Source organism: Amblyraja radiata, chromosome 5, assembly GCF_010909765.2.
Source record: "Amblyraja radiata isolate CabotCenter1 chromosome 5, sAmbRad1.1.pri, whole genome shotgun sequence".
NCBI lineage: Eukaryota > Metazoa > Chordata > Chondrichthyes > Rajiformes > Rajidae > Amblyraja > Amblyraja radiata.
In genome coordinates this window covers 38,077,926-38,096,662 of record NC_045960.1, presented here as the reverse complement: position 1 = coordinate 38,096,662, position 18,737 = coordinate 38,077,926, and the positions used below count along the sequence as shown (strand labels likewise).

General features: G+C 40.2%; 1 protein-coding gene across 1 annotated transcript in view; it reads left to right on the top strand.

Moving 5' to 3' along the window:
• LOC116973735 (PC3-like endoprotease variant B) overlaps window positions 1-18,737 on the top strand; it is a 704,916-nt gene that overhangs the window by 96,351 nt on the left and 589,828 nt on the right. Inside the window, exons 4-5 of the mRNA XM_033022045.1 lie at window positions 8,594-8,676; window positions 17,807-17,895. Coding sequence (XP_032877936.1) covers window positions 8,594-8,676; window positions 17,807-17,895 — 172 coding nt within the window. The remainder of the gene's footprint in view (window positions 1-8,593; window positions 8,677-17,806; window positions 17,896-18,737) is intronic.

The following is an 18,737-nucleotide window of genomic DNA, read 5'->3' as shown; positions in this document are numbered from 1 at the left end:
AGCATCAGCATGTGTCATCATCATACTGCCATGGTTCCAGGTCATCGTGAATGTATTTTTGAGATCAATATTGCAAGATGAATTTGTGATCATTTCGGGCTCTAGGGGATCATTTCACAGACTATGCCTGAACAAACAGCAGCAAAGACAGAAACCTTGCTGTGAATTTTCAGTGTAAGCACAGTCAGGAGATGATGTACGATGCAATATGTAACTGGTAAAGGCTCAGTGTGCAAGTGAGGTACATGTTCCAGAGATCCGTAGCTCCCTCATCATAAATGGATGTGTTAATCTGCTTCTGTGGGCTCACAGCTCACCCCATTCATGTCGTACATACGGGTGTCAGAGGTTATGGGGAGAAGGCACGGGAATGGGGTTAGGAGGGAAAGATAGATCAGCCATGATTGAATGTTGGAGTAGACTTGATGAGCCGAATGGCTTATGATTTTATGATCTTATGACATAGCACTTTGACAAATGCGGGGTGCTCGATGGCAGGTGGGATTGAACTGCACATGTATAGGAGTTGGCAATGAGATGTTTGCAAGTCATAGGAACCAAGGGTGGGATAAATGAAACCACCCATCTGGCTTATTCAACTGAAGATTGACTGAGATTACCAAATGGAGTATTTTCTTGAAGATAGACACAAAATCCTGGAGTAATTCCGCGGGCCAGGCAGCATCTCTGGAGAGAAGGAATGTGTGACGTTTCGGGTCGAGACCCTTCTTCAGACGCATTTCGGGTCGAGACCCTTCTTCAGACGAAAAAGCTGGAGTAACTCAGCAGGTCAGACAGCATCTCTGGAGAAAAGGAATAGGTACTGTTTTGGGTCAAGACCCTTCTTCAGTCTGAAGAATTCTTTGATGAAGGGTCTCAGCCTAAAAAGTCACCTATTCTTTTTCTCCAGAGATTTGGGTCTATCTTCAGCTTAAAACAACATCTGCAGTTTCTTCCTACACATAGTGTTGTTTTACCTATATGGGTGTTTCCATAAATAAGGGTACCAACCTGTGATATGGAGGCCTAATTTGAAAGTTATTAAATCATAATGAAATAACACAGAATTAAAAATGGACCTACCTATGATCCTTTTGACCTAATTTGTGATCAAAATTTACCAAAATTTGACCAAAATGTAATACTTACAAAATTTGAAAAACAAAAGAGGAAAACAAATTATAAAACATATGAGACATATGGGACACTTACTGATTTCGAAGCTCCCTTACAAAATGTCGGCACCTAACCCACCACGAGGCCTGTAGTTCACGCCAGGATCATTATAATAGCGTTTGAATATTTTTTTAATGGCGATGAGTGCAAAATAAAACTTATCGCGCTATAAATAGCATAGACAATGGGAGGGACTACAGAATGAGGTATCGCTAAAATAGGTGAGCAAACTAGATTTTTATTTCATAATTTTAAGTTCCATTCATTATTAAGTATTTCAATGGAAAGCTGAAACACTAAATATAAACAATAAAAAAAGAAACAATAAATATGAAATTGGTTCACACGTGAGACATTTCACACGTGACCAAAGGGGCACAGCTACTCACGTTCTGCTGCAAAAACTTGGGGCATCAGAAAACCATCTAATCGGGTGATAAATGATAAAAAGCATAATCTGAATTTGGCTTATATAGAGTTATTTAATTGCAAAATTAATGTAATCTTTCTGGTATAAATTAGCCTAAGGATTTGATGAAATCCTGCTTGAAACATGTCGCAAAAAAAGGCAAGAAAACACAGGGATGTATCTGATATTTTTCTTTGTAAAAAAACGATTTATTTTTGCTTCATCCCATTATTTTGGCTACACACCATGATCTATACTACTTAAAATACAGGATATGAAACAATGGGAATATTACGTAAAAAACAGGAAAATATCCTGGAGTTTGGAGACCTTCAGTTTCACTACTGAGTGCTGTATTTACGGAAACACCCATATATGAAATATGTTGCATGTTCAAGATTAGTTTTAGTACTTTTAATATAACTTTGTTAAAAATTTGCTACACTGCATTGCGTGCTACAACCAAATAATGTAAATTCTCACAAACTAACCCAAAGTATGAGGAGGCAAAAGTTCCCAATGAGTACAAGAGAGTGTAAGATGTCACAGAGTCATCATAGATGCACCAAATCTCTTGCCCAGAGTAGAGGCAGAGGACAGAGGATTTAGGTGAAGGAGAAAAGAATCTGAGGGGTAAATTTTCACACAAATGGGTGGTGGGTGTATGGAACAAGCTGCCAGAGGATGTAGTTGGGGCTGGGACTATCCCAACGTTTAAGAAACAGTTAGACAGGTACATGGATAGGACAGGCTTGGAGGGATATGGACCAGGGCAGGCAATTGGGACTAGTATAGCTGGGCCATGTTTGCCGGTGTGGGCAAGTTGGGCTGAAGGGCCTGTTTCCACACTGTATCACTCTATGTCGCTTGAGCAGAGAGCAGTTAGTTTGCTGGAATGCTTTGCTGCTTATTAGTTGTTTGCCTGTTGTATTTTTAAAACATTTTAGACATTTTAACAATACAAAAGGCAGCTTCCATTAATATCCTTTTATAAGAATATCAAATTCAATTGCCTGAGAAAAATTGCAACAATCTACACATCTGCTGACAGTTTCCACAACTGTCTGCAACTTTAACATTTTTGAGTGGTCTTAAAAGTTCCAAAATTGAAAGCAGTTGTTTGCAATACCTTAGGATTCCACATTAATATCTGATGAAGGAGTATGATACTTCTCTATTAATGAAGGACCAAGGCAAATATCAGCACTTACTTTGAATTATGTAGCAAGGAATGGCAGATGCTGGTTTACACCTAAGATAGACACAAATCGCTGGAGTAACTCAGTGGGTCAAACAACATCTCTGGGGAAAAGGAATAAGTAAGTTTTGACCCAAGACATCATCTATTACTTTTCTCCAGAGATGCTGCCTGTTGAATTACTCCAGCAATGTGTGTCTATCTCCATTTTAATTGTTTGAATTTATTTATGTCTTTAAGCATTTTATTTCTTTAACTCTTATGGTTTGAATGGATTAAAAAAAATTAATTGAATATTCCTGAATGCTGGAAATGTACAAAAACAAGAAATAAGAGCAGAACTAAGCACGCAATTGCTCAAGCTCACTGTGCCTTTCAATACAATCTTGGCTGATCCACTTTGGATTTCATCTCCATTCTGTCAGTTTCCCATAGCCCTTGACCTCAACAATCAGACTATCTTGGCCTTGAATATACTTAATGATTCAACCTCCACCGTTCTCTGGGACAGAATTCCAAAGAATTATCAACATCTAAGAGAAGAAATTCCTTCTCATCTTTGTTGAAACGGGCTGCTCCTTATTCTGAATCCGTGCCCCTTCGTGTAGATTGCCTCCAAAGTCAAATCATCCTCTCAGCATCTGGCTCTGACAGGCAACCACCTCAGAGGGTGTGGCTAAGTAACAGTGACGGATTATTTTAGCTATTCAATATGTGTGGCCTGTTCTCTCCCCATTTTCACCCCACCCTATGTGACTGAGGGCTCAGGGTCTCGCCATGACAGGTGGAACCGCCTCCTCTCAATAGGTTTCAGTTGAGGAAGCCACTTGGGAAATTACTTTGAATTCTACAGTGATTGCAGGTGGATCAACGCTGACTGCAAATCCTGAGCCAATGGTTCGAAGAACAGGAGCAAGTGGACCCAATTCCCAGGCCATCTACTTGTCTCATCTCTTCTTAACTAAATCTATTGCTGGATAGAATGCAAATTACAACGCAGTATTTATAGACAGCCTGTCATTTCTAATGAGAAGGAAACAGACCTATGTGTTTAGTTTAGTTTAGTATAGAAATACAGTATAGAAACAGGCCCTTCCATCCACTGAGTCCACGCCAACCATTCACCTATTCACACTAGTTCTCTGTTATAATTTACCACATTTTCTCATCAACTGCACACTGGGGGCAATTTTCAGAGGCCAATTAACCTACAAAACCCGTGTCTTTTGGATGTGGGAGGAAACTGGAGCATCCAGAGGAAACCCACACGGTCACAAGGAGAACGTGCAAACTCTATACAGTCAGCATCCAAGGTCAGTATTGATCCCAGGTCTGCAGCACTACCAACTGTGCCACTATTTAGTTGCAGTTCACAACATTTGCCTCCGGTGCTCATCAACATTATAGTTGGTAAATGTAAGTTCCAGTAACGTCACAAGTAGAACGTACAAATACACTTCCTTCAGCATCCACATCATTGGAACTGAATTTTCGAAGGGAGGTAAATGGACTGCTGCTCTGATATGGCAGTTAGGCATGAACAACCAAGGAAAAAAATCCTACCAACGATCAGAAAGGATTCTTTTGTCCTATTGCTGAAGATACTTGCTGCTGTTAATTGTGTACATCCAGGCTCCCATTTCCTTTTTTGTAAAGCCATTTCAGCACTATGCTGAAATGGCTTTACAATCCCATATGCTGCTCACTAAGAGCTTGTGAGAGCTTTAAATCCCAATATTGACTGGATCATTGTCAATGATTTTGCTTATTCCCTGTCTCTGTTTACTCCAATCTGAAGAGAGAGTTTTACTTCTTGTTCTGAATATCTCTATTAACCCACCATTAGAATAACCTTAAACTACTCTCTGAACTAATTGACCTGGTGGCAATTTGTAGCAGTTTCTTTTTTGTTTTGATGTTTTTTCTTTTCTTATAGCATTGGGAAAATGTTTATTTGACTGAATAAAATTATGTTTCGAATTTAAGTGTTTATCAGACAATGACAGTGCTATTGTGATATTGATATTGTATTGTTGAGGAATAATGTTGATATTGTATTGTTGAGGAATAATGTTGATTTTGTATTGTTGAGGAATAATGTTGATATTGTATTGTTGAGGAATAATGTTGATATTGTATTGTTGAGGAATAATGGTGATATTGTATTGTTGAGGAATAGATAGACTGGCAATTGATTCTTAACGGTTTGACAGTGGATATGCAATGGAAGGCATTTAAAGACTGCATGGATGAGCTACAACAATTGTTCATCCCAGTTTGGCAAAAGAATAAATCAGGGAAGGTAGTGCATCCGTGGATAACAAGGGAAATCAGGGATAGTATCAAAACAAAAGATGAAGCATACAAATTAGCCAGAAAAAGCAGCCAACCAGAGGACTGGGAGAAATTCAGTCCAGCAGAGGAGGACAAAGGGCTTGATTAGGAAAGGGAAAATAGATTATGAAAGAAAACTGGCAGGGAACATAAAAACTGACTGCAAAAGTTTTTATAGATATGTGAAGAGAAAAAGATTAGTTAAAACAAATGTAGGTCCCTTGCAGTCAGAAACAGGTGAATTGATCATGGGGAACAAGGACATGGCAGACCAATTGAATAACTAATTTGGTTCTGTCTTCACTAAGGAAGACATAAATAATCTGCCGGAAATAGCAGGGGACCGGGGGTCAAATGAGATGGAGGAACTGAGTGAAATCCAGGTTAGCCAGGAAGTGGTGTTAGGTAAATTGAATGGGTAAAGGCCGATAAATCCCCAGGGCCAGATAGGCTGCATCCCAGAGTACTTAAGGAAGTAGCCCCAGAAATAGTGGATGCAATAGTGATAATTTTTCAAAACTCTTTAGATTCTGGAGTAGTTCCTGAGGATTGGAGGGTAGCTAATGTAACCCCACTTTTTAAAAAGGGAGGGAGAGAGAAAACAGGGAATTACAGACCAGTTAGTCTAACATCGGTAGTGGGGAAACTGCTAGAATCAGTTATTAAAGATGGGATAGCACCACATTTTGAAAGTGGTGAAAGAATTGGTCAAAGTCAGCATGGATTTATGAAAGGTAAATCATGTCTGACGAATCTTATAGAATTTTTCGAGGATGTAACTAGTAGAGTGGATAAGGGAGAACCAGTGGATGTGTTATATCTGGACTTTCAGAAGGCTTTCGACAAGGTCCCACATAAGAGATTAGTATACAAACTTAAAGCACACGGTATTGGGGGTTCAGTATTGATGTGGATAGAGAACTGGCTGGCAGACAGGAAGCAAAGAGTAGGAGTAAACGTGTCCTTTTCACAATGGCAGGCAGTGACTAGTGGGGTACCGCAAGGCTCAGTGCTGGGACCCCAGCTATTTACAATATATATTAATGATTTGGACGAGGGAATTGAATGCAACATCTCCAAGTTTGCGGATGACACGAAGCTGGGGGGCAGTGTTAGCTGTGAGGAGGATGCTAGGAGGCTGCAAGGTGACTTGGATAGGCTGGGTGAGTGGGCAAATGCATGGCAGATGCAGTATAATGTGGATAAATGTGAGGTTATCCACTTTGGTGGCAAAAACAGGAAAGTAGACTATTATCTGAATGGTGGCCGATTAGGAAAAGGGGAGATGCAACGAGACCTGGGTGTCATGGTACACCAGTCATTAAAAGTAGGCATGCAGGTGCAGCAGGCAGTGAAGAAAGCGAATGGTATGTTAGCATTCATAGCAAAAGGATTTGAGTATAGGAGCAGGGAGGTTCTACTGCAGTTGTACAGGGGCTTGGTGAGACCACACCTGGAGTATTGCGTACAGTTTTGGTCTCCTAATCTGAGGAAAGACATTCTTGCCATAGAGGGAGTACAGAGAAGGTTCACCAGACTGATTCCTGGAATGTCAGGACTTTCATATGAAGAAAGACTGGATAGACTCGGCTTGTACTCGCTAGAATTTAGAAGATCGAGGGGGGATCTTATAGAAACTTACAAAAATTTTAAGGGGTTGGACAGGCTAGATGCAGGAAGATTGTTCCCAATGTTGGGGAAGTCCAGAACAAGGGGTCACAGTTTAAGGATAAGGGGTAAATTTTTTAGGACCGAGATGAGGGAAACATTTTTCACACAGAGAGTGGTGGGTCTCTGGAATTCTCTGCCACAGAAGGTAGTTGAGGCCAGTTCATTGGCTATATTTAAGAGGGAGTTAGATGTGGCCCTTGTGGCTAAAGGGATCAGGGGGTATGGAGAGAAGGCAGGTACAGGATACTGAGTTGGATGATCAGCCATGATCATATTGAATGGCGGTGCAGGCTCGAAGGGCCGAATGGCCTACTCCTGCACCTATTTTCTATGTTTCTATGTTTCTATAATGGTGATATTGTATTGTTGATTATCTGATAATTAACATATAACAGCAAAGTAAAGTTTATAGAAAACTTTCAATGGAAACAAATAATAATAAATCTCTGATGAACAGATCTTGCACCGACAGATTATTCTGTTTGAGTTTTTACAACAACTAGCTATTACTGTCTTAATGTTGGCAACTGTGGGTATGGGAAGATTTTAGTTAAGGGCTGAAAACAATAGTTTCAGTCACTGTAATTTTTAAACATGAGTGGGGTGAATGCATACGAACAAAGGTTTGGGTGGGAATGGTGGAGAATAATGTGGTGAAGAGAAGAACCATAAAAAGAGGGGTGACTGATGAAAGAATGGGTCGACTGGGCTTGTATTCACTGGAATTTAATGGACGAGAAGGGATCTTGTACAAACATATGAAATTCTTAAGTGATCGGAAAGGCCGGATACAGGAAAAATGTTTCGTATGTTGGCAGAGTCCAGAACCAGGGGTCACAGTTTAAGAATAAGGGGTAGGCCATTTAGGACTGAGATGAGGAAAAACCTTTTCACCAGACAGTAGTGAGTCTGTGGAATTCTCTGCCACAGAAGGCAGGTGGAGGCCAATTCACTGGATGTTTTCAAGGGCCTGTCCCACTTGGCGATTTTTTAGGCAACTGCCGGTGACTGTCATAGTCGTAGCAGGTCGCCAAAAAACCGGTGACAACCTACGTCATCCTGGCGACAACCTACGACAGCACCTACGTCAGGAGAAGTCAAGCTACGCTCATTGGTGTCAAACCCACTGTCGCCGAAAATGTTTCAACATGTTGAAAATTTAGCGGTGACCAGAAAGACGCTACGACTTTTTTGCACAACTGACTACCTCCGGTGACCACCGGCGAACATGTGGTGACCTGTAGTTGCCTGTAGTTGCCTAAAAAAATCACCTAAGTGGGACAGGCCCATAAGTTTTAGCTCTTAGGGCTAACGGATTCAAGGGATATGGGGATGAAGCAGGAACGAGGTATTGATTTTGGATGATCAGCCATGATCATATTGAATGGTGGTGGCTGGCTCGAAGGGACGAATGACTTGAACCTGCACCTATTTTCTATGTTTTTCTATGTTTTCTATGACTGAGTCACAGGAAGATGAGAAAAAAATGGAAGAAGGAACCAGGAGGAATAAAAAGACAACATAGAACAATGATAAGATCATAAGTGATAGGAGTAGAATTAGGCCATTTGGCCCATCAAGTCCTCCCACCATTCAATCATGGCTGATCTAGCTCACCTAACCCCATTCTCCTGCCTTTTCCCCACAACCTCTGACACCCGAACTTTGCAGTAATGGGCTCAAGTCTGTGGAAGACCAAAGGTGCCTCTGTGAATTAATAATATTATTTGTGGTATTGATCATTTCTGAAATATTATATTTGTATCACAATACACATATTAAAAAAAGTTCATTTTTGTTTTCAGGATCCACGTGCCAGTTTTGATCTCCTAAGAGCTCATAGAATATTCCAGAAAAGCACTATTTTCAAGAGAGATGAGCAGTATTGGTATGTTTCCCTTTTGCTATCTGTTACTTGAATAGTAAAATGAAAGCCGGTACAGTTTTGACATGACATTAAAGTATTTTATTTGAAGCCGGAAGAAAGAGCAACATATTGAAAGTTTTATTTTACTAAAAACAAAACTACCATTAACTCTACCTGAATGATCAGCCTTCCTAATTACCTGGCCGAAATTTCACTGAACAATGCCTTGTATGAAACAAGGAAAGTTAAATTGGAAAGCTCCATAAATTATTTCAGGATCCCGATGGATGCATAACCAGCATCCACTGATTGAAATGCAGGCAACACACCACCTACATGTGCTTCGCTCATTAGAATAATTTATTCTTGCTGCCAGTGTTCAGTGTGCTCTTCAATGGCTACATGTATCAGCAGGGAGCCTAAAATCACAGCTTTGTAGCGCCTGTTGGAGCCAGCCTGCATCTCTTGAAATCTGCCTGCACTTCTTCAAGGAGTTGCAACAGATGCTGTGTTTTTGTTCAGTTTAGTTTGGAGGTACAGCATGGAAACAGGCCTTTCGGCCCACCGAGTCCACGCCAATCATCGATCGCCCCCTTCACACTAGTTCTATTTTATCCCACTTTCTCATCCACTCGCTACATCAGGGGAGGTCTGAAGAAGGGTCCCAACCCGAAACGTCACCCATTCCTTCTCTCCAGAGATGCTGCTTGTCTCGTTGAGTTACACCAGTTTTTCTTTGTCTATCTGGAGTTTTTACAGCGTCCAATTACAAACTCGCACTTCGTAGGGATATGGGAGGACCCTCGAGCGAACATACAGACCTTCTAACCCCAATCTATTGTGGCATTCTTCATATTGTCCATGACATTCACTTCCTAAATGACCATAGGCGGCACAATGGCGTAGCTGGTAGAGCTGCTGCCTCACAGCAACAGAAAAACTTGCACTTCATTGGGATATGGGAGGAAACCGGAGCACTTGGAGGAAACCCGTATGGTTACAGGGAGAATGTGCAAACTCCACACACCCATCGCCTGAGGTCTGGATTGTGCCCCAGTCTCTGTTGCTGTGAGGCAGCAGCTCTACCAGCTATGCCATTGTGCCGCCTATGGCCATTTAGGAAGTGAATGTCCTGTAAAATATAAAGAATGCCACAATAGATTGGGGTTAGAAGGTCTGTATGTTCGCTTGAGGTTTTAGGAAGGAGCTGAAAGCGAAGAAAGAGAACCTGTGCCTGGAGGGGAGCGGAGGAGGAGGATCGACCTCTAACTTGAAGAAACATATTTAAGACATTGGTAAATCAACCAAGAGGAGGGATGATAAGAAGGATGATAATATGCAACAAATTATTGTAATACCACCTGATAAAAGAGATTTCAGATTTCAGTGACTTTTAAAAGGGGATTCAGTAGATACAAGGAAGAAAAACCTCATGGCCATGAAAAAAATAGGGCTTTTACTGTTGATTCTGGACAAAATATTGTTGATTCTGAAAATTTGAAAGAAAACTGCAGGATATACCATTAGTTTCAATATAATTATGGAGAGGGTCAGAACTGGACCTAGGGTTGAGATTTTTGATTGGAGAAAGGCTAACTTTGAGGAGATGCGAAAGGATTTAAAAGGAGTAAATTGGGACATTTTGTTTTATGGAAAAGATGTGGAAGAGAAATGGAATACATTTAAAGGTGAAATTTTAAGAGTACAGAATCTTTATGTCCCTGTTCGGTTGAAAGGAAATAGTAAAAATCGGAAAGAGCCATGGTTTTCAAGAGAAATTGGACACTTGGTTCGGAAAAAGAGGGAGATCTACAGTAATTATAGGCAGCATGGAGTAAATGAGGTGCTTGAGGAGTATAAAGAATGTAAAAAGAATCTTAAGAAAGAAATTAGAAAAGCTAAAAGAAGATATGAGGTTGCTTTGGCAAGTAAGGTGAAAGTAAACCCAAAGGGTTTCTACAGCTATATTAATAGCAAAAGGATAACGAGGGATAAAATTGGTCCATTAGAGAGTCAGAGTGGACAGCTATCTGCAGAGCCAAAAGAGATGGGGGAGATATTGAACAATTTCTTTTCTTCGGTATTCACCAAGGAGAAGGATATTGAATTATGTGAGGTAAGGGAAACAAGTAGAGTAGCTTATGGAAACTATGAGATTCAAAGAAGAGGAAGTACTGACACTTTTGAGAAATATAAAAGTGGATAAGTCTACAGGTCCGGACAGGATATTCCCTAGGACATTGAGGGAAGTTAGTGTAGAAATAGCAGGGGCTATGACAGAAATATTTCAAATGTCATTAGAAACGGGAATAGTGCCGGAGGATTGGCGTACTGCGCATGTTGTTCCATTGTTTAAAAAGGGGTCTAAGAGTAAACCTAGCAATTATAGACCTGTTAGTTTGACGTCAGTGGTGGGCAAATTAATGGAAAGGATACTTAGAGATAATATATATAAGCATCTGGATAAACAGGGTCTGATTAGGAACAGTCAACATGGATTTGTGCCTGGAAAGGTCATGTTTGACTAATCTTCTTGAATTTTTTGAAGAGGTTACTCGGGAAATTGATGAGGGTAAAGCAGTGGATGTTGTATATATGGACTTCAGTAAGGCCTTTGACAAGGTTCCTCATGGGAGGTTGGTTAAGAAGGTTCAATGGTTGGGTATTAATGGTGGAGTAGCAAGATGGATTCAACTGTGGCTGAATGGGAGATGCCAGAGAGTAATGGTGGATGGTTGTTTGTCAGGTTGGAGGCCAGTGACTAGTGGGATGCCACAGGGATCTGTGTTGGGTCCACTGTTGTTTGTCATGTACATCAATGATCTGGATGATGGTGCAGTAAATTGGATTAGTAAGTATGCAGATGATACTAAGATAGGTGGGGTTGTGGATAATGAAGTAGATTTTCAAAGTCTACAGAGAGATTTATGCCAGTTGGAAGAGTGGACTGAAAGATGGCAGATGGAGTTTAATGCTGATAAGTGTGAGGTGCTACATCTTGGCAGGACAAATCAAAATAGGACGTACATGGTAAATGGTAGGGAATTGAAGAATGCAGGTGAACAGAGGGATCTGGGAATAACTGTGCACAGTTTCCTGAAAGTAGAATCTCATGTAGATAGGGTGGTAAAGAAAGCTTTTGGTGTGCTGGCCTTTATAAATCAGAGCATTGAGTATAGAAGTTGGGATGTAATGTTAAAATTGTACAAGGCATTGGTGAGGCCAATTCTGGAGTATGGGGTACAATTTTGGTCGCCTAATTATAGGAAGGATGTCAACAAAATAGAGAGAGTACAGAGGAGATTTACTAGAATGTTGCCTGGGTTTCAGCAACTAAGTTACAGAGAAAGGTTGAACAAGTTAGGGCTTTAGTCTTAGGAGCGCAGAAGGTTAAGGGGGGACTTGATAGAGGTCTTTAAAATGATGAGAGGGATAGACAGAGTTGACGTGGATAAGCTTTTCCCACTGAGAGTAGGGAAGATTCAAACAAGGGGACATGACTTGAGAATTAAGGGACAGAAGTTTAGGGGTAACATGAGGGGGAACTTCTTTACTCAGAGAGTGGTGGCTGTGTGGAATGAGCTTCCAGTGAAGGTGGTGGAGGCAGGTTCGTTTATATCATTTAAAAATAAATTGGATAGTTATATGGACGGGAAAGGAATGGAGGGTTATGGTCTGAGCGCAGGTATATGGGACTAGGGGAGAATACATGTTCGGCACGGACTAGAAGGGTCGAGATGGCCTGTTTCCGTGCTGTAATTGTTATATGGTTATATGGTTATATGGTTATATAGGAAAGATGTATTACGGTAGGAGGAAGAGTTGTGCCTTTATTATTAGACTGGGCATCGCAGACTGGGATTCTAATGATCCCATACAGGACTTTCCTTGGATTGCTCCACATGATATATGTATCAATGTGTTTTACCCAGACATGACATTAACCTGGACAAGAATCGAGTCCTGATCACAGCTTGAACTAAATAAATATGACATGCCATCTCTCCTGGCCTGTTCTGACAGATAGAGTCATACAGCGTGGAAACAGGCCCTTCGGCCCAACGTGCCCACACCAGCCAACATGCCCCACCGACACTAGTCCCACCTGCCTGCATTTGGCCTATATCCCTCCAAACCTATCATATCCATGTACCTGTCTAAATGTTTCTTAAACTTTGCAATTGTATCTACCTCGACTACCTCCCTTGGTAGCTCGTTCCATGCTCCCACCACCTTCCTATAAAATAGTTACCCCTCAGGTTTCTATTAAATCTTTCCCCACTCACCTTGAACCGATGTCTTCTAGTTCTTGATTCCCATACTCAAGGCATTTACCCAATCTATTCCTCTCATGATTTTGTACACCTCAATAAGATCATCCCTCATCCTCCTGCACTCCAAATAATAAAGTCCTAGCTTGCTCAACCTCTCCCTATAGCTCAGTTCCTCAAGTCCTGGCAACATCCTCATGAATATTCTCTGCACCCTTTCAAGCTTGACAACATCTTTCCTATAACATGGTGACCAGAACAGAACACAATATCTTCTGGTTAGTGGTGTGCATCATCAGCTTGTTGCTGATTTTCTAATTAATTAAAACTTAAAACAATGACCCAGAACTTCCTCCATGATCTTTGAGATTCAAGGTTATTATAATCCTTGAGATATTGACCATCAATATCTTGGGTGGGGAGTGGGGAGGTTACCACAGCACAGTGGCTACAAAATACACTGCTTTCACTCTGCCAGGGCAATAGGTGCACGGGAGCACCTTAATCTGCAGATTTTCCTCTAATTTACGGATCAAACTGGCTTGGAAGTTGGTCCTTCATCATTGCTGGGTCTAAATCTTAGCACTTTGTACCAAATAACAGTGTGTGTTGAACATCACCAGAAAAGCTGAGGCTTCTACTGAAGACTCAACACCATCTTCTCACTGATGAATAGGATGAACGATGAATGCTGTGCCTGCTTGTGATGCTTCAATCCCCAAAGAAATGAGTGTATTTTGTTCAAGCAAAGAAGGGTAGATTTCCACACCACTCTGTGAATAGAATTGTATCTGTTCATGTGTTCTGTTCATCTAACCCAATAGTCACATACATTAAGGCTTGCTTATTGCACCTGTTTGGATGAATTAAGTACAAGATGAGAATGGGGCACAAAATCTAACATTCAATTACCAAAATATAACTACAACCTACGCATGTGTTGCTCATAACTGGACACAGGGTGTATAGGACAAAAAAAATAAATGCTGATGTGCTTTGGAGTGTGATCTTTGAGCAGAGGACATGTATTACTTCAACCACTCTCTGCCTTTCTGTTTTGGGAGAAAGTGATTTTGCAGATGTGGCATACGAAAATGTTGTGAGAAAATATGTTTTAAGAGGTAATTACAAGCAAATATGGTTAGAACCACAAGGGAGAAATTAGTGCCGATGTGATGAAGACTGAGGAATGAAGTGCTCAAGTAAATCTATCTGCGTTGGTTCACCCAAGCCTGAGAATGCATTATCTAAACCTCTCAAGAAAGTTTCATCATTGCTCGACATCTGTGTAAGCACAATCATTTTCAGAGTTATTTGGCTGTAATCAAGAAGACACTCAGTTTAAACATTTACAAATTTCAAAAGTATGAATGTGTCTTTCTTTCATCCCCCTGATCATTTTCCAGGAGATTGTGCCTGCCCCTATGTTTGGCACTCAATATCAGCCAAGAATGTTCCAAGTTCAATCACAGGTCTTGCTGCATTAGCTGCATTATGGACCTGTCCCACTAAGGCGACTCTTTAGGCGACTGGCAGGGACTCGCTTTAATGGAATTCACCTACGACACCAGGCAACAACCTACGACAACCTATGACAGCAAAAATTGTCGCCACTGTCGCCGAAAAATTTTCAACATGTTGCAAATTTTGTGGGAGTTGCCTGTAGTCGCCCAAAACATCGCTAAAGTGGGACAGGCCCATTAAGCTGCAGTGAAATAGTCCCGCACTAGGCTAAGAAGACAATATTCTCCCTTCCAATTGTTGTACCTTTCATATAGATATCAGTTTAGGAAAGGATTGGGACATGACATACAGACTCAAATTCGATTGAGCTTTGAGTTTGAGATTCATTTATTGTCATGTGTACCGAGGTATGGCAAAAACCCTTTTTGTTGTGTGCTAACTAGTCAGGGAAAGACAATACATGATTACAATCGAGCGATCCACAGTACACAGATACATGATAAAGGGAATAACAAGAATAATGTTAAGTGCAAGATAAAGCCAGTAAAGTCCGATCACAGATAGTCCGAGGGTCTCCAGTTAGATAGATAGTAGTTCAGGACTGCTCTCCAGTTGTTGGTAGGACCTAATTGATAAAATAGGCTTGAGGGGATGAATAACCTGCTCTTCCAGCTAGATACCTGCCTTTCAGCTCACCTGTGTGTATGTGTACCCGTGTGTGGTGTGTGTGTGGTGTGTGTGTGAGACAGGATTCTCTATCCTTCTCAATAAAATGGGAGTTGCTTGGGAAGAAAGGCTAATCTGCCAGCCAATTTTTATTATACATTTCTGAATTATGCTAGTGTATGTCATTGTTTTAGGAGTGATTTCCCGAAAATAACAATGCCTCTTGTTGCGCATTTATTATAGGATGGAAGGGAAAATAAATATTTCATGAAGATTGAGTCTGGAAATCCAGATAGAGCTGTCAGAGGGTTCCACAAGAGATTATTTTAATATATTTGTTTTTCAATTAATGTAGCTGCTCAGACAAATGTCTTTAGAAGTTTAATGCTTCATTGGCTATATTAGCATAATTTACACATTATTTTGAGGAGTTTGAGTTTCAAACCTCTTTGCAACTGAGAAACTGGAGTGATCCAAGATTGAACAATGTACATTTGAAAGCCGTTGCTTAATAGATCAGTAGAGTGGGATGGGAGCTAAATGTTTCCTATTAAGTATTTTGGTTTGAATAGATGAGAACAAAGAAAAAACATTTATCCATTTGGCCACCTTTATTAAGCTGCAATGCCTCTTTTTTCAAATTAGCTACAATTGTAGGCTTGGTCACCAGTGAAGAAGTCTGTTAAAATTAGATTTTTCTTCAGGATACTTTTTGATCCATGTACTTAAGGAAAAGGTTGCTGTTCATTGAACATCATTGAATTGCAGTTAAATGTGAACCACAATTCTTTTTCAGCAGCAATGCTCCCTGTGCTCTGATGACCAAGTGCCCTTTTACTGAGAAGTCTTCACTATAAATCAAATGCCGATGACCCATGAACACACAGCGCACAGCTCGGAGTGTGTTAATAGACTATTCTTAACACATTCTCAATTAAATAAACAGTAATTCCATCTGGTTAGCATAACAAATGTTGATGCTCATACTTTAAGGGTTAAAAGGTGAAAAGGGGCAGATGTGCCATCTCTCTGCAATAGCAATGATCTTCATGCGAAGAGTTCAGAACGCCTAGAGACTCAAGAGTGTTTTATTGTCATATGTCCCAGATAGAACAATGACATTCTTACTTGCTGCAGCACAACATAATATGTAAACATATGTAAACATGTAAACAACATATGTCAACTGCCTAATAAATTTCATTGTGTTCATTGAAAAGTTTACTGGGCTCAGTTTTGTATGTTACTATTCATAAAAGTGAATGCCTTCTCTCCATAGCCAGCCATTTATCAAATAACCAACGTATTTATTTGCATTTGCCTTGAAGTTAAAAAAATATATATAAACAGAATATAAACAGAATACAGTAACAGAGTACAACCAAACCGTTCCTTCTCATGTGGAAACACATGAAAATGCAATTGCTGGTTTACCAAAAAAGATTCAGTGTAGGCAAATCTTGAATTCCCCTTCCTATTCCTACACTGACCTTTCTATCCTAAACCTCTTCCACTGCCATAGGGAGGCAACATGCAAACTGAAGCAACAGTATCTCATGTTTCAATCGAGTAGCTTACAACCTAATGGTATGAATGTTGAATTCTCCAATTTTAGGTAACAAACCTGCAAACAACACATGGTTCCCCCCTCCCCCTTCACTGTGCCCCCCCCCCCCCCCCCCACAGAACTACATCCATTTATCCTCATCCCCATCCCCTTCCACTTACATTCATTCCTCTGGCTTCATTATTTGTACCACTTCTATCCTCATCTCATGCTTTTTGTCTACAGATACAGGTTAAAGGGAATAATGTTTAATGCAAGATAAAGTCTGGTTATGATAGTCTGAATGTCTCCAATGAGGTAGATGTTAGGTAGATGGTACTTCTCAGGAAGACTTCTGTTGCTATCAATTCTTGAAATTGAATTTATTTATGTTTTTCTCTCCAGATCCATTTTTGACCTTAGACACATTTTTCTTCACTGTCCTCCAACCTTATAACTACAACTCTCACCCATCACCAACATCACCTTTGCCCCACTCTCTAACCCCAAACGTCACATCCTTTCAATGCTATATCCGATCACTTTCGCAACATGCCCACTCTGTACCCTGTGCTTACTGATAGATTATTTTACTCACTGGAGCCCCTTCCCTAAATCTCACCACTTTTCTTCATTTGAAATTTTTCTCACCACCCAATTTTTCAAAATTTTAATTGATTTTTTTTCTTCTTGATTTTGCATGAGGCACATTCCTCAGTCTCATTTATTTCCTCCAATCCGTAAGACACCTTGCAATAAAAACTTGTCTTCATATTGTTTGCTCCCAACAACAGCCCATCTGTTACCACATTTCTATTACGTTATGGACCAGGCAAGAATATGAAGTGATTACATAAGAAAGTGCATCCACAAAATATCCATATTTATCATTCCCTAACAATGATAAAAGATCTTCTGTGACATCAATTGGCCATAATTTTTGCAACATATGGTGCTTACCTAACTAAATAAGCATATTTTCCACCGAATGGGGGAAATAGGAATTATCTGAGTCATGGTCATAGTCATTCAATTAAATAATGAAAATAATGAAAAAGGTAAAGGTAGACATTACTTCACTTTTTATATATAGTGCTATTCACAAAAATGCTCTTGGCATAAATTTATCAAAGATGTTGAGATTTGAAAACTATGCGATGAACCTGAGTTGCCTCTTCAATAAATATGCTATTCTGTTCAACAGGCATGGTACTCAGTGTGCCAGTGAAATTGCAATGGAGGCAAACAATTCCTTTTGTGGTGTGGGCATCGCTTACAATGCAAAGGTTGGGGGTAAGTTTTTAAATCCAGCAAACAACAAGGTTAAAGGATTAGTGAACCGACTCGGGCTATCTCACTCTATCTGATTTTAAAACGTGTTAATGAAATATAGCGTACAAAATATGCGATGCATCATTTTTATATATAACAGCTGCAGGTATCTATGGCTGAATGCTCACCGCTCTACCTCCAGGAAATTAATAAATAATTTACACAATGACGAAAATCTGGGGATGATTGAAAGGCAATATTCCGACGTGATACCATAATATGAAATTTACATACAGTTACTTGTATTGTCCTTCGCTTGTGATTTTGTTGTGGTCAACTATCCATCATTCACTTCAGTCTAACTGCCAGCTTGAATAGAGTGACAATTCCGGCTCATCCCCTGTCTTTCGATTTGATTGAAAATGATCTTGCATGTTTCCGTTCCTAATTATCAAGTCATAGTGAGAGATCACTGCAGTACCTCCTCTTCCCACTCCTGCACAACTTCCTGTCAGTTCCCCCACATATTGATCATTAGCATTCACTCATTTCCATTCCCTCTGCTATTCCATTTGAAAGTAATGTGTCAGAATCTGCATTTCTGCACTGTCGCATCTCCAACATGCTGGCCCACTCATTGTCACTGATTTGTCATGTTATTTCTCCCACATTCAATACTTGATGAGGAAAAACCACAGGGGTAAAGATTCTTCCTCAACCTCCGGCACTAAACACATAATTCATAAGTTGTTGCTTTTTAATTCCCACATTCCACTCTCTTGTCTTGGACTGGAATGGAATTTCATAGATAGAATGCAAGTGTGCTGCTTGGTTTTATCTTCCATGCAAGATAGATACAAAAA